Source organism: Anomaloglossus baeobatrachus, chromosome 7 (assembly GCF_048569485.1).
Source record: "Anomaloglossus baeobatrachus isolate aAnoBae1 chromosome 7, aAnoBae1.hap1, whole genome shotgun sequence".
Taxonomy (NCBI): domain Eukaryota; kingdom Metazoa; phylum Chordata; class Amphibia; order Anura; family Aromobatidae; genus Anomaloglossus; species Anomaloglossus baeobatrachus.
Genome location: NC_134359.1, coordinates 199,897,307 through 199,910,774, shown reverse-complemented (window position 1 = coordinate 199,910,774; position 13,468 = coordinate 199,897,307). Strand labels below are relative to the sequence as shown.

The window sequence follows — 13,468 nt, the reverse complement described above, 5'->3', positions numbered from 1 at the left end:
CAATTCTCTGTATTTTTATAACTAAAAGGCTTGTTGTGTGTGTATTAGTTAATTGGTAAATCTATTATGGCTCCAGCGAGATCCATCACTGGGTACAACTTCTGTCAAATAAATTATGCTATGAGTACCAAAATGAAATGGATGCAGCTCAGTAGCGTAGCTACCGGGGGGGATAGAAGGTGCGTTTGCCCTGGGCCGCATGGTCATCAGGGGCCCACCCGGATCTACAATACTGTTAACTATATTGGCGTGCACAGAAGGCCAATATAGTTAATCTCTGCGGTAGTACTTGGGAGACACGATCTCCCTTCAGTGTCGTTGATGACAGCGTATGCGCAGGACATCAGAGTCCCACCATGGTGACATCACCGCTAAGCGCCGAGACTCTAATGTCTTGTGCGTGTGATGTCCTGCCCATGCTGCACCGATCAAGACCTGCTGGATTAGGTGAGTATATTATTTTATTTTTTTATTTTTTCTAAATGAAGAACGGGGGACATATATACCAAGGCTGGAGGCCCATATATACCCACTGAAGGCCCATATATACCAGCATGGGGCTCAGGCTGGAGGCCCAATACACTGAGCTGGGGGTCATTATACACCAGAATGGGGCCCAGGCTGGGGGCCCATATACACCAGGCTGGGGGTCCATATACACCAGAATAAGTCCCAGGCTGGGGGCCCATATACACCAACAGGGGGCCAAATACACCAGGCTGAGGGACATATACACCAGGAAGGGCCCAGGATGGGGACATACTCTATATACCAGGATGGGGAACATTACTGCATAATAAAAGGGGAGGCAACACGTCTTTATAGGATTTAGAAAGCTACAAGGGCTTGTACATGTGACATTATCATGAAGGGGAGTGAGAATGGGAGGAGGGGCAGATCCAAATCTTGCAGTTGGGTCCATCAGACATTAGTTATGCTCTGGGGTGGGGGGCACTTATACGTAGTGAGGGGCTAATTTAGGGGTCATTGTTAATATACAGTGAGGGAGCTAATGGGGGCCTTTATACAGCGTGCGACCTAACGTGGGAGAGTGTCGTACTGTGGGGACTACTTTGGGGGCCCTCATACAGTGTGGCGGGCTACTATTGAAGCCATTATACAATGTGGGGACTACTGTAGGGACAATTAATCAGTGTTTCAGCTACTGTAGTGGCTATTATACAGTGTGTGGACTATTGTTTTTGAGGAGCCGTAGGCACATAATACTGTATATAGGAGCTATGGCAACACTATACTATATATAGGGGAGCAGTGGGAACATCATACTGTGTATAGTGGAGCTGTGGGAACATCATACTGTGTATAGGTGAGGTACAGTGGGTACGGAAAGTATTCAGACCCCTTTAAGTTTTTCACTCTTTGTATCATTGCAGCTATTTGGTAAATTCAAAAAAGTTAATTTTTTTTTCTCATTAATGTACACTCTGCACCCCATCTTCACAGAAAAAAAAATCCAAAAATGCAGAAATTTTCGCCAATTTATTAAACAAGAAAAACTGAAATCACATGGTCATAAGTATTCAGAACCTTTGCTCAGTATTAAATAGAAGCACCCTTTTGAGCTAGTACAGCCATGAGTCTTCTTGGGGATGATGCAACAAGATTTTCACATCTCGATTTGGGGATTCTCTGCCATTCTTCCTTGCAGATTCTCTCCAGTTCCGTCAGGTTGGATAGTGAATGTTTGTGGACAGCCATTTTCAGGTATCTTCACAGATACTCAATTGGGTTTAGGTCAGGGCTCTGGCTGGGCCAGTCAAGAATGGTCACAGAGGTATTCTGAAGCCACTCCTTTGTTATTTTAGCTGTGTGCTTAGGTACATTGTCTTGTTGGAAGGTGAACCTTCGGCCAAGTCTGAGGTCCACAGCACTCTGGAAGAGGTTTTCTTCAAGGATATCTCTGTACTTGGCCGCATTCATCTTCCTTCAATTGCAACTAGTCGACCTTTCCCTGTAGCTGAAAAACACCCCCCATAGCATGAGGCTGCCACCACCATGTTTCAGTGTTGGGATTGTATTGGGCAGGTGGTGAGCATTGCCTGGTTTTCTCCACACATACTGCTTAGAATTATCACCAAAAAGTTCTATCTTCATCTCATCAGACCAGAGAATCTTTTTTCTCATAGTCTGGGAGTCCTTCATGTGTTGTTTTGTAAACTCTATGCAAGCTTTCATATATTTTGCACTGAGGAGAGGCTTCTGTCAGGCCTCTCTACCATAAAGGCCCGACTAGTGGAGGACTGCAGTGATAGTTGACTTTGTGGAACTTTCTCCCATCTCCCTACTGCATCTCTGGAGTTCAGCCACAGTGATCTTGGGTTTCTTCTTTACCTCTCTCACCAAGGCTCTTCTCCCACGATTGCTCAGTTTGGCTGGATGTCCAGGTCTAGGAGAGTTCTGGTGGTCCCAAACTTCTTCCATTTAAGGATTATGGAGTCCACTTTGCTCTTAGGGACCATGTGTACTGCAGAAATTCTTTTGGAACCTTGGCCAGATCTGTACATTGCCACAATTCTGTCTCTGATCTCCTTGGACTGTTCCTTTGACATAATGGTTCTCATTTGGTTTGACATGCACTGAGCTGTGAGGTCTTATATAGACAGGTGTCTGCCTTTCCAAATCAAGTCCTATCAATTTAATTAAACACAGCTGGACTCCAATAAAGGAGTAGAACCATTTAAGGAGGATCACAAGGAAGTAGACAGTATGTATTGTTTAATAAATTTGCAAAAATGTCTACATTTCTGTTTTTTTTCTGTCAAGGTGGTGGGCAGAGTGTACATTGATGAGAGAAAAAAATGAACTTTTTAGAATTTACCAAATGACTGCAATGAAACAAAGAGTACACACTGTATAGGGGCTTCATACTGTGTATAGACAAGCTGTACATGGGGGGGACATTATTAAATGTTAAGTGGACAATTCAGAACCATTATTGCTATAGGGGCACTTGGAGTATTGTGACTGTCACAGGCACACTGAGGGCATTATTACTTTCTAAGAGCAATAAGTGGGCACTTTTCTATGGCAGAAAAACAGAGACCAAGTAGAGCGGACCTCATATTTGTTATAATATACATAGACCCCATAGAATACATACAAAAACTTGTGAACAAGAAGGGGTATTTATCATGTTTTTTTAAAGTAAAACTACTGTACCACAGTTGTGAAAAAGTATACAGTTTTTATTATTACAAAAAGTGCAAATATCAAAAATCACATGTGATGACAGTTAGTAGTTAGGCAAAAACAGTTAGAAAAAAGTCCCAGGAAGGGAGACAGGCTACCCCTTAACTAAAACTGGTAAGAAAGTAGTATTACTATATCCCGGGGGGGGGGCATATAAGTAACCAAAAGATGTCAATAGTATACCCCCTGGGCTAGTGGAGTGATGGAATGTCCATACATTAAACAGTAACCAACAGGATAAGGTCCAAATCAGGGCCTGAGTACACCAGTATGTAACACCACCAGAGTAATCTCAGGAAAAAAAAACCCCGTCATACAGTGGTGGGTAAATTGGCACCTGAAGGACCTACCTGTGATATGTATAGCACCCAGAAAGGGAGTCTGTCAGCCTCACATGTGCCCTTTCTATGGCAATTACACAGGGCATTAATATTTTCTAGGGGGCAATTTTTCAATCTAGAGGGCACAATAGAGACATTTTATCATGTAAAGGGTACAGTGATGGCCTTATTATGTGGGGCAGTAAGAGGAGCACAGTTTTTGTGGTACATAGCAGGTGCAGTAATAGGGGCACATAGAGTAGCAGCGGCTCAGTATTAGGGTGATGGGAGGATGAGGAGTTTGTGCAGATCAGGAGTAGATGGGGACGGTGCCAGAAATATAAGAAATCAAATGTGTTTTTTTTGTAATCTCTACAGACGAGTCATGAAGAAGTTGTCATGTTGGACTGGGCCAGATGGAAAAGACGGGAAAGGCGGACAATTCCAATGGAAAGAACGTCAGCTGTAAGTCACCATCTGTAATTATATTGTAATCTCTTTTATGTGAGGCAGGACTGATAACTACCACTAAATAGTCACCATATAGCAGTGATATTAGTGTCATCTGCTGAGGTTCCCCTATACCCACGATTAGTCTGTGCCACCATAGTTATCATGGTTACCTGGTTGGGGCTCACTCAGATGTTTTGCCCCCCCGCCCCCCAGCTGAACTCCTAGCTACGCCTCTGGTGCAGCTAATCAGGGTTTCTAGCAGGATGATACTGATTGCTTATCCTAAGGATCAGTCATCAATATCATAGTCTCAATGAACTCCTTCAGTAAGGATCACAGAACATGATTCATGTTATTAAACACATGATGTTGCGGTATATTGTATGACCAGTAATGGTACAGAATGATCCTGATTCAGAGCGGAATATTCACTCTTCACAGTAATTTTTCAATGATAGATTATAGTTTTCATTGCAGTAGATCTACAAACTACTAGACTAATAGTCGGTGTGTGGACTTTATATTTAATTCATAGCAGACACTAGAACATTACATCTATGTGTACAGACTTACATTTGACCATGTTGGACACTGTCCTGTGCTCAGCATTTTTCACCTGCTTAGAAAGCGACTTTTCCTGCAAGACCGATAAGACTTTGAAGGACTGGGAGAAAAGCATGATGCAGCAGTAATCGGGAATGGGTGTAACTTGTGAGAGACTAATATAAAAGGAAGATCCATGTAATGGCTTCACTGTCACTTCCAGTGTACAATAGCATCAGACAGCAATCATGGTTCATTGGACTGCTGAAGAGAGAGCCGCCATCACCTCCGTATGGAGCAAGGTCAACATTGAACAGGACGGCCATGACGCTCTGAGCAGGTAATATACATATATACATTTCATACACATATGTTATTCTGCTTCATATGAAAACTGTAACCATCATTGTATTTCACTATAATTATCCTTCTTGGCACTTACCAATGTTATTACTTATCAGGCACAGACTCCCTTACTTTTAGTGAGTTTTGGTGTTCACTTTTTGTAATATTATTTCTCTTGCTTTAGATGTGTCTCTCCCTTAGTTTACTTTTAAATGACATATATTTATCTACTTTGCCTACTATACCATCATTATTTCTGTTGAATTTGATTATCTAAACTCGTAAAGTTTATATATTACATTAAACGTTTTTGTAAATGAGATATTTGGGGCATACATCTGATGAATCAATATGAGTAATTGTTCTCTTCATTCCTATAAACCTTAGGCTTCTGATCGTGTACCCCTGGACCCAGAGATACTTCAGCTCCTTCGGAAACCTGTCCAATGTCACCGCCATCTCTGGCAATGCCAAGGTGAAGGCTCATGGCAAGAAGGTGCTGACAGCTGTTGGCAATGCCATTCAGCATCTGGATGGTGTGAAAAAGCACCTGGCTGATCTCAGCAAGTCCCATGCCCAGGATCTCCATGTGGACCCCGAGAACTTCAAGGTAACACACATAATATTAGATTTAATTATTGTCTGCAATCCACTTCCCATTTAAGTGTAACTTTTTTTTGAATCATAATAATAAAACATTCTAAGCTATGTGCGCACTTACCGGATTTTGCCGCGGATTTTTTGCAGTTTTGCTGCATGTTTCGCTGCAGAAAATGTTCATAACATCTCTGCAGTGAATCACCAGCAAAACCTATGGGCAAAAAAAATCCTGTGCGCACTAGGCGGAATTTGACAGCTGCATGTTTTGCTGCGGGATTCCCGCAGCAAAAACAATTGCATGTCAATTCTTTTCCGCACGTCGCTGCGGGATTTCACTACATTGACTCCAATGTTAATCGTGAAATCCCGCAGGGAATAACGCAGGCAGCAAATTCTGTGCGGTTCACTGCGTTTTCCTGCGTTATTCCCTGCGGTATTTCGCGGTTTACCTCTGGTAATGTACATCGCTTGTCTGCGGTTTTGCAGGGAAGTGATGTCATTACAGGAAGAGGAAGCAAAGCAGAGAGTAAACAAACACACAGATCACCCTCACACACAGACACATCACAGACATAGAACACAGACACATCACAGACATAGAACACAGACACATAGAACACACATAGAAAGCAAACGGAAATATAGAAAACAAAACACGTGGGCTCCGCTGTATATTTACCGTCCAGCCGAGGTAAGCACACAGCGGCGGCCCGGTATTCTCAGGCTGGGGAGGGCGAGGGGCGGGGTTAATGTCCCCCGCCTCACTCCCACCTCCCACAGCCGAGAATATCAGCCGCAGCTGCCCCGGGACTGTCGCATCCATTATGCGGCAGCACCGGCGTGTCCCCGGCTCTTCCTGCCGCCGTGTAGCAGTGGCGGTCAGGGTAATACAAGGGGTTAATGGTGGCGGATTGCCCCAATTAACTCCAGGCTTGATCATGGCAGCGTCTATGTGACAGCTGACATGATCAACCCGTAAGTAAAGTGAATTAACACACACAGAAAAATCCTTTATTTTAAATAAAACAAACAAGCCTTGTTAACCCTTTTATTAACCCCTCCCGAAACAAAGCTCCGGCGTAATCCACAGCTCCAGCATAATCCACATCCTGAGCTGCTTACATCCAGCCACGACTGTCACAGCGCTGAATGAATGCAGTAGACAGCAGAGGTAATTACCGGTCATTTCCCATGGCCGGTAATGTGAACTGCCGACCGTGGGAAATGCAGCGATCTGTCCTCTATCTATCTATCTATCTATCTATCTATCTATCTATCTATCTATCTATCTATCTATCCCTCTATCTGTCTGTCTATCTATCTATCCCTCTATCTATTCTTCTGTCTCTTTATCTATCTATCTCAGAGTGAAATGACTTTTTTTTTTTTTTCAATGTGCTTTATTGCATTGAATGCAATAAAGCACATCCAAACCCGCACGCAGCAAAACCGCGGCAATACCACGAACAATACCGCGGTAAAACCGCGGCAAACCGCATGCGGTTTTCGGGTGCGGTTTGCCGCGTTTTTTTGCCGCGGGTGCGGTAATCTTTGAATACCTGCGGAATTTTCTTGAGAAAATTCCATTTTCCAGTGCGCACATATAACAAAGACAAAAGGTAGCTATTTATCTTATTTATTTATCTGTTGTGATGCTAAGTAGCATGCAATGATTATAATATAAATTAGCTAAAAAACAAATAATGTAACCGATTGTTTCCTTTATCCGCAGCGTCTTGGAGAAGTTCTGGTCATCGTCTTGGCCTCCAAGTTGGGATCTGCATTTACCCCTCAGGTCCAGGCCGCCTGGGAGAAGTTCATCAATGTCTTGGTGGCTGGTCTGAGCCATGGATATTTCTAAATTACCGTTTATCACAGTCGTTCCATCAATGTAAAAATAAGCTGCTATTTGTAAAATAAAATGCTGTTTTAAAATGAAACCAAAGCCTTGTGTTAAGTTTTCAGCTTTTTATATATTTATCAATATATTCAAACATAGGCAATATACACTTAAACACATAACAGGATGATACAAATCTATTATCATCCTTTTTTTTCTCCACTCCCTTTAAACGTACCCCACGCTGACCCATACAGGGGAGAGAGGGGGGGGAGATAGGAAAAGGGAATGAAAATTGAAAAAAAAATTCAAATTTGCAGCACAATGTATTAATGACTTTACTTTTAAAAGTATTTTCATTGCTTCAATATAAAAGCAATAACATTTTATAAAAGTTTCTTTAACATCTGGTTCACAAAATATGGGAGATTTCTCACATTTTCTACATAGTAACTAATAGAATTTCATCTTTCAATTTCCAAGAGAACTCTCTGAAAAAAAAGGAGATGAAATCTGATTGATTGCTATGGAGAACTGCTCCACTTTCCTTTTCACAACGTCTGATATATTTTTTCCCATGAGTGGGAATGGACTGGGATTAAAATTCAGCCCTGGCATATGAAGGCACACAGGCCTGCGCCGGATACATCTCTACATCTCATCTCTATTACTGATACTAGCTGTAGTACCCGACCGTTGCCCGGGATAGTAACTGTCTCTCTCCCAGTCTGTCTGTGTGTCGTTGTCTGTCTCTTTCCTTGTCTGTCTGTTTCTATCTCTCTGTATTTGCATCAGTCTGTCTCAATCTCTGTATCTGTCTCTCTCTCTGACTCTTTGCCCGGCTGTCTCTTTGCCCGGCTGTCTGTTTCCCGGGCTGTCTCTTTCCCAGGCTGTCTCTTTCCAGGGCTGTCTCTTTCCAGGGCTGTCTCTTTCCAGGGCTGTCTCTTCAGGCATCTGTCTCCTTTCACGGCTGTCTCTTTCCCCGGCTGTCTCTTTCCCGGGCTGTCTCTTTCCCGGGCTGTCTCTTTCCCGGGCTGTTTCTTTCCAAGGCTGTCTCTTTGCCCAGCTGTCTCTTTGCCCGGGCTGTCTCTTTGCCCGGGCTGTCTCTTTCCCGGGCTGTCTCTTTCCCGGGCTGTCTCTTTCCCAGGCTGTCTCTTTCCCGGGGCTGTCTCTTTCCAGGGCTGTCTCTTTCCAGGGCTTTCTCTTTGCCCGGCTGTCTCTTTGCCCGGCTGTCTCTTTGCAGGGCTGTCTCTTTCCAGGGCTGTCTCTTTCCAGGGCTGTCTCTTTCCCGGGCTGTCTCTTTCCAGGGCTGTCTCTTTGCCCGGCTGTCTCTTTGCCCAACTGCCTCTTTCCAGGGCTGTCTCTTTGCCTGGTCTGTCTCTTTGCCCGTCTCTCTCTTTGCCCGTCTGTCTCTTTGCCTGTCTGTCTCTTTGCCCAGTCTGTCTCTTTCCCAGTCTGTCTCTCTGTCTGTCTGTCTTTTTCTGTCTCTCTCTATCCATTCATCCTATCTTATACTAACAGTTTATTTTGTTCCTATAGCAACCACTGACAGTTGCTATTTATAGCCTGCAGCTCCCAGCTCCATTCAGTTTAATGGCTGTAGGATTTTGTAGCGTAACTGGAAAGCATGGAGTTAAATTTCCGTGCAAAATTTCGTGATTGTAAATGTGACGGTGCGGATTCCTTTACCGGACATACACACACACATACACACACAGACACATACACTCAGCTTTATATATTAGACTAGCTGTAGTACCCGGGCGTTGCCCGGGATAGTAACTGTCTCTCTGTCTCTCTCCCAGTCTCTGTCTGTGTGTCACTGTCTGTCTGTCTCGCTGTCTGTCTCTTTCCTTGTCTGTCTGTGTCTATGTCTCTGTCTGTCTATTTCTATCTCTGTCTGTATTTGTATCAGTCTGTCTCCATCTCTGTCTCTGTCTGTCTCTCTTTATCTCTGTCTCTATGTGTGTGTCTGTATGTCTCTTTCCCCGTCTGTCTCTTTCCCGTCTGTCTCTTTCCCCGTCTGTCTTTGCCTGTCTTTGTCTGTCTCTTTCCCGGGCTGTCTCTTTCCTGGGCTGTCTCTTTCCTGGGCTGTCTCTTTCCCAGGCTGTCTCTTTCCTGGGCTGTCTCTTTCCCGAACTGTCTCTCTCCCGGGCTGTCTCTTTCCCGGGCTGTCTTTTTCTGTCTCTCTATCCATGTCTCCACCGACATCATGTTACCTCACGCATAAGCTTCAACTAACAGTTTATTTTGTTCCTATAGCAACCACTGACAGTTGATATTAATAACCTATAGATCCCACCCCCATTCAGTTTAATGGCGGCAGGACTTTAGAGACTAAGACTATGTGCGCACGTCGCATATTTACATGCAGTTACGCTGCGATCTGCACCATAGTGTAACTGCATGCGTCCTGCGTCCCCAGCATAGTCTATGAAGATTATGCAGGAGACGTGTGCACGTGGCGTCTTAGAGCGCAGCGCTTCGGCTGCTGCCTGAAGCGCGCGTTCGAAGAAGTGACATGTCACTTCTTTCCTGCGCTCTGCATGCAGCGGTCGCTCTGTCTATGGGAGGGGCCGCACTCAGAGAGCATGGAATCGGCTTTTTTTTTTCATTACGGACTCTTTCTGCAGTGATTTGAAGCGCACGTGTGCTGTTCAAATAGCTGCAGAAATTTCTGCAGTGACAGTACGCAACGTGCGCACATAGCCTAACTGTAAAGCATGGGGTTACATTTTTCTGTCAAAACATAGTCTACGACGCTCCCTGGGTCACATGAGGCTGTGGCGCCCCTGAGGCTTCCGTCGCCACAGGTCATTGCACCCCATCCAGCGGTGTGATGCCCCATTCTGGGAGAGGAAGAGAGTGAACTCCGGTCCCCTGGTAAATCCACACTACACCCATTGCTAGGAACACACTGGGACCAGGGAAAGTGGCAGGCAACCCTCCCATGCTGCATGCTGAGAGGGGCCGTAAGACCCATCCCTGCTCCCATATGGTGGTAGCTTAGCAACTGGGGAGGTGGGAGGAGCCACCAGAGAGCAGACACAGAGAGGAAGGTCTAGTGTAGTGAGTCGAAGTTGAGAGAGAGAGTGGGGAGGAGGAGGAGGCCTGCTGGAGGCAGGCAAGGAGGAGAAGAGAAAGGAAAGAAAGGAAAGCCCCAAGTCAGTCAGGGGCTAGAAAGAAGAAAAGAGACACTTCCTGGTGAAGATCCTGGGACCCAGAGGTCCAGGTGACACCACGTAGAAGGCAGAAGGAGTCGCAGGGCCACGGGTAGTCTGTATAGCTGTCGGGGCAGTTTAGAGCTATGGTGGCCTGTTCCACAAGAACATCGGTGGAGTGATCAAGCTGCGACAGGGGACGGTCCCTAGAGACTGGAGGAGTGCAAAGATCATCTCCAAAGAGTAAAAACCGAGGCTTAGGGAACGTTGTAGACTCCCAGGGCCAGAACCCATAGCAGAACTTCCAGAAAAGGGGTAATCAGCCGACAGGTGACCCCCCAGCCTGGAGGCTGTAGTGGAGGCCAAGCCAGGTTTATCCTATCAAAGGCAAGGCTAAGGAAGACAGCAGAAGAAAGAGACACTAAGAGAAGGGTACCGGCTTTCACTCTCAGAATCACCCAGAAACGGCGGAGGTCCCTGACAGTGGTCCCAGCAGTCCAAGGGTCCCTACAGCGCTGTGACAAGAAGTGTGAGTAAAGAACTTGAACTGCACCCTTGAAGTTGCCTCTGTTATTTCATCTGCATAGACACTCACAAGCACCAACAGTGCCCCGGGCATTGCTCCACCTGTGGGGAGCAGTACCACCATTGCTGCTATAACATCCCCCGGAGGCTTCATACAGCAGCGGCGGCCTATTAGCCGCATACCACAGGTGGCGTCACGAACACAAACTTTATTCATCTAGCCACATATTCTACTGACACCCACCAGGGCCACGGAGCCGGGCCCAGCCACCACTAACTACCTCCGGACTAGTCCGGCCCGGCACCGGGTGTCCCATAGCCCTGGGGTGGGCGAGTCAAATTTGGCGTCACGAACAGGATTTCGTGCCCGGTCACACCGGGTACTGTGCGCCTGAAGAATCGTGAAGAAGCCTGTGTTAAACTGTGAGAAACTACCGCCATTGAAGATGCTGAGCGCGGGAAGAAGGGGGGCGTGAAAGAAGAAAGGGCGCGAAGAGAAGCCCCACCCCCTTGTCCAAGAAAAGAGCGCGAAGCGGTGCCCGCCATGGAAGGCGGAGGAAGAAGAAATGGCGACTAGATAAGCTGGCCGGCTGGCAGAGAGAGTCTAAATGCCAGACCAGCAGATAAAGAAAATGTACCTTATCGCAAGCGGAGTGATGCCGGTCGTGATGGGCTGGGCGCCAGTCTGGCGCCAGATGCTAGTGCAGACTCCGGCCCCGCCTCCGAGAAGGGAAAGGGTGCAGCCGAGTGGCGTGGTCGAGCACCCGAGCAGTGTTCCAGTCAGCATTCACCAGGCCGGTAGCATGGCGGAGGAGCTGCAGCAAGGTGCACCAGGGACCGGAGAAATGGATTCTGAGCTGGACCTGCTCTGGGAGGAGATGCGAGTCCTGGCCCGGAGGCTGAGCAGCGTGGAAGTGGAAGCGGACCGGCAGAGAGAAACACCGCTGGTACCGGAGGGCCTGGGTCAGTGGATGGACGCCGCGGAGCAGCAGGAGGGTGAGCAACATGAACCCCCGATCAGTCCGGACCCATGGCCCCGCCACACGCCACCGACTAGCCCCTTCACCGACCCCCTGGCCTTCCCCGCCAGCCCCGCTGACGCCGGGTGGGGCACCGGAGGCCTGCCTGAGACCCCCACAGACGGAGCTTGGGGAGGGGTGGACCCCGAACAGCTAGCGGGCCCCCTGCCGAGTCCCCCTGTGAGCCTCCTGGGAATGGCATCCCCGGGAGTGAATTGGGACGCAGCGCCCATTGAAAGCAGGGGACTGCAGCGGCCGCTGCGCCCTAAGGAGACCCCCCTGGCCAACGAGCTAACGTGCCGGAGGCTGGTGATAGAGTACCAGAGGGAGCGGGAACTCCGGGAGGATAGGCGGAAGGCCAAAGAAGCCACTAATCTGGCCTCCAAAGAAGAGGTTAGGAAGGCCCTGAAGGGATCCGAGGGCCCAGTGCGACGGGGCCTAATAGTTGACTTCCGACAAGCTGGTGGCTGGGGCTTCATCAGGGAGCCCGGTCTGGGCAAGGACGTGTTTGTGGCCCGACGAGACATCGAGGAGCACCTGCCCAGAGGCCACCCAGGGAGAGATGCGAAGCTGGGTGATGTGGTGGAGTACACACGGCTGATGGGGAACCGTGGGTGGTACGCGCTGCATGTGCATATCCTAAAGGAAGAAGCGGCCCCAGAGGGACCAGAGTGGCGCCGTACGATGCAAGTGCGCAGCCTCTCCCCTAGCAGCAGCACTACCTCAAGGCAGACCCAGGCCACAGAACTGAGCAGAGGTCCTGCGACAGCCACGCAAGAAACGCAGACCAGGATCTCCATGGCCTACATGCTGCCCAGGGCCCTGCCAAAGAAGGACCCCAGCAATGAAGAGTAAGAGTAAAGAAGTAAGAAGCAGCTGAACTGTATATAGCCCCTGTCTGCCCCTCATTCTTTTTGAAGATGTCCCTTGTGTTTCTGCCCTAATGTTCTTTTCGAAGATGACACCCTTTCCTGCTGTACTGCCCCTCATGCTTTTCGAAGATGTCACCCCCATGTTTATATGTACCGGGCCACTAGACTGGAATGTGGTCCCTGGTGAATGTGATGTCTTACGTGTCCTGTGTAACCAGGCCACTGGACTTAGTGGCTGGTTGAGTATTTGCCCCATTGTTGTTTGAAAAGAAACGAACTGCCAGGCTACTGGACTTGTAGCCAAGAAATGTATATAGTTGCACCCGTTGTGCCCCCTACCAGAATTATGGGGGATGTGCCCAAACCGTGCAATGAACTGGAAGTGCACACATAGTTTCTTTATAAGAAGTTTGCAACGTTTAAGTACCTATGCCTCCCATAAAGGGAAGAAATGTTTTATTGTTTTATGTTGTTCATAACAAAAATGTTTTGCAGTTCTTCCACATGTTTTTGTTGTTTTTCAGCCCGAGGACGTGCTGGGATTTGCTGTGGGGGAGTGTGGCGCCCCTGAGGCTTCCGT

General features: G+C 47.4%; 1 protein-coding gene across 1 annotated transcript; it reads left to right on the top strand.

Moving 5' to 3' along the window:
- The first annotated feature begins 4,774 nt into the window (after positions 1-4,774).
- LOC142246056 (hemoglobin subunit beta-2-like) lies at positions 4,775-7,340 on the top strand. Its single transcript, XM_075319068.1, has 3 exons — positions 4,775-4,866; positions 5,259-5,481; positions 7,204-7,340. The coding sequence occupies exons 1-3, from the start codon at positions 4,775-4,777 to the stop codon at positions 7,330-7,332; spliced, it is 444 nt and encodes a 147-aa protein (XP_075175183.1). The 3' UTR covers positions 7,333-7,340.
- Positions 7,341-13,468: the final 6,128 nt, after the last annotated feature.

Bases quoted from the DNA above. Each gene is read 5' to 3' on its own strand.
- LOC142246056 (XM_075319068.1), top strand. From the start codon at position 4,775: ATGGTTCATTGGACTGCTGAAGAGAGAGCCGCCATCACCTCCGTATGG. The intron at 4,867-5,258 runs GTAATATACATA...TATAAACCTTAG, and splicing joins GGCCATGACGCTCTGAGCAG to GCTTCTGATCGTGTACCCCT. The intron at 5,482-7,203 runs GTAACACACATA...CTTTATCCGCAG, and splicing joins TGGACCCCGAGAACTTCAAG to CGTCTTGGAGAAGTTCTGGT.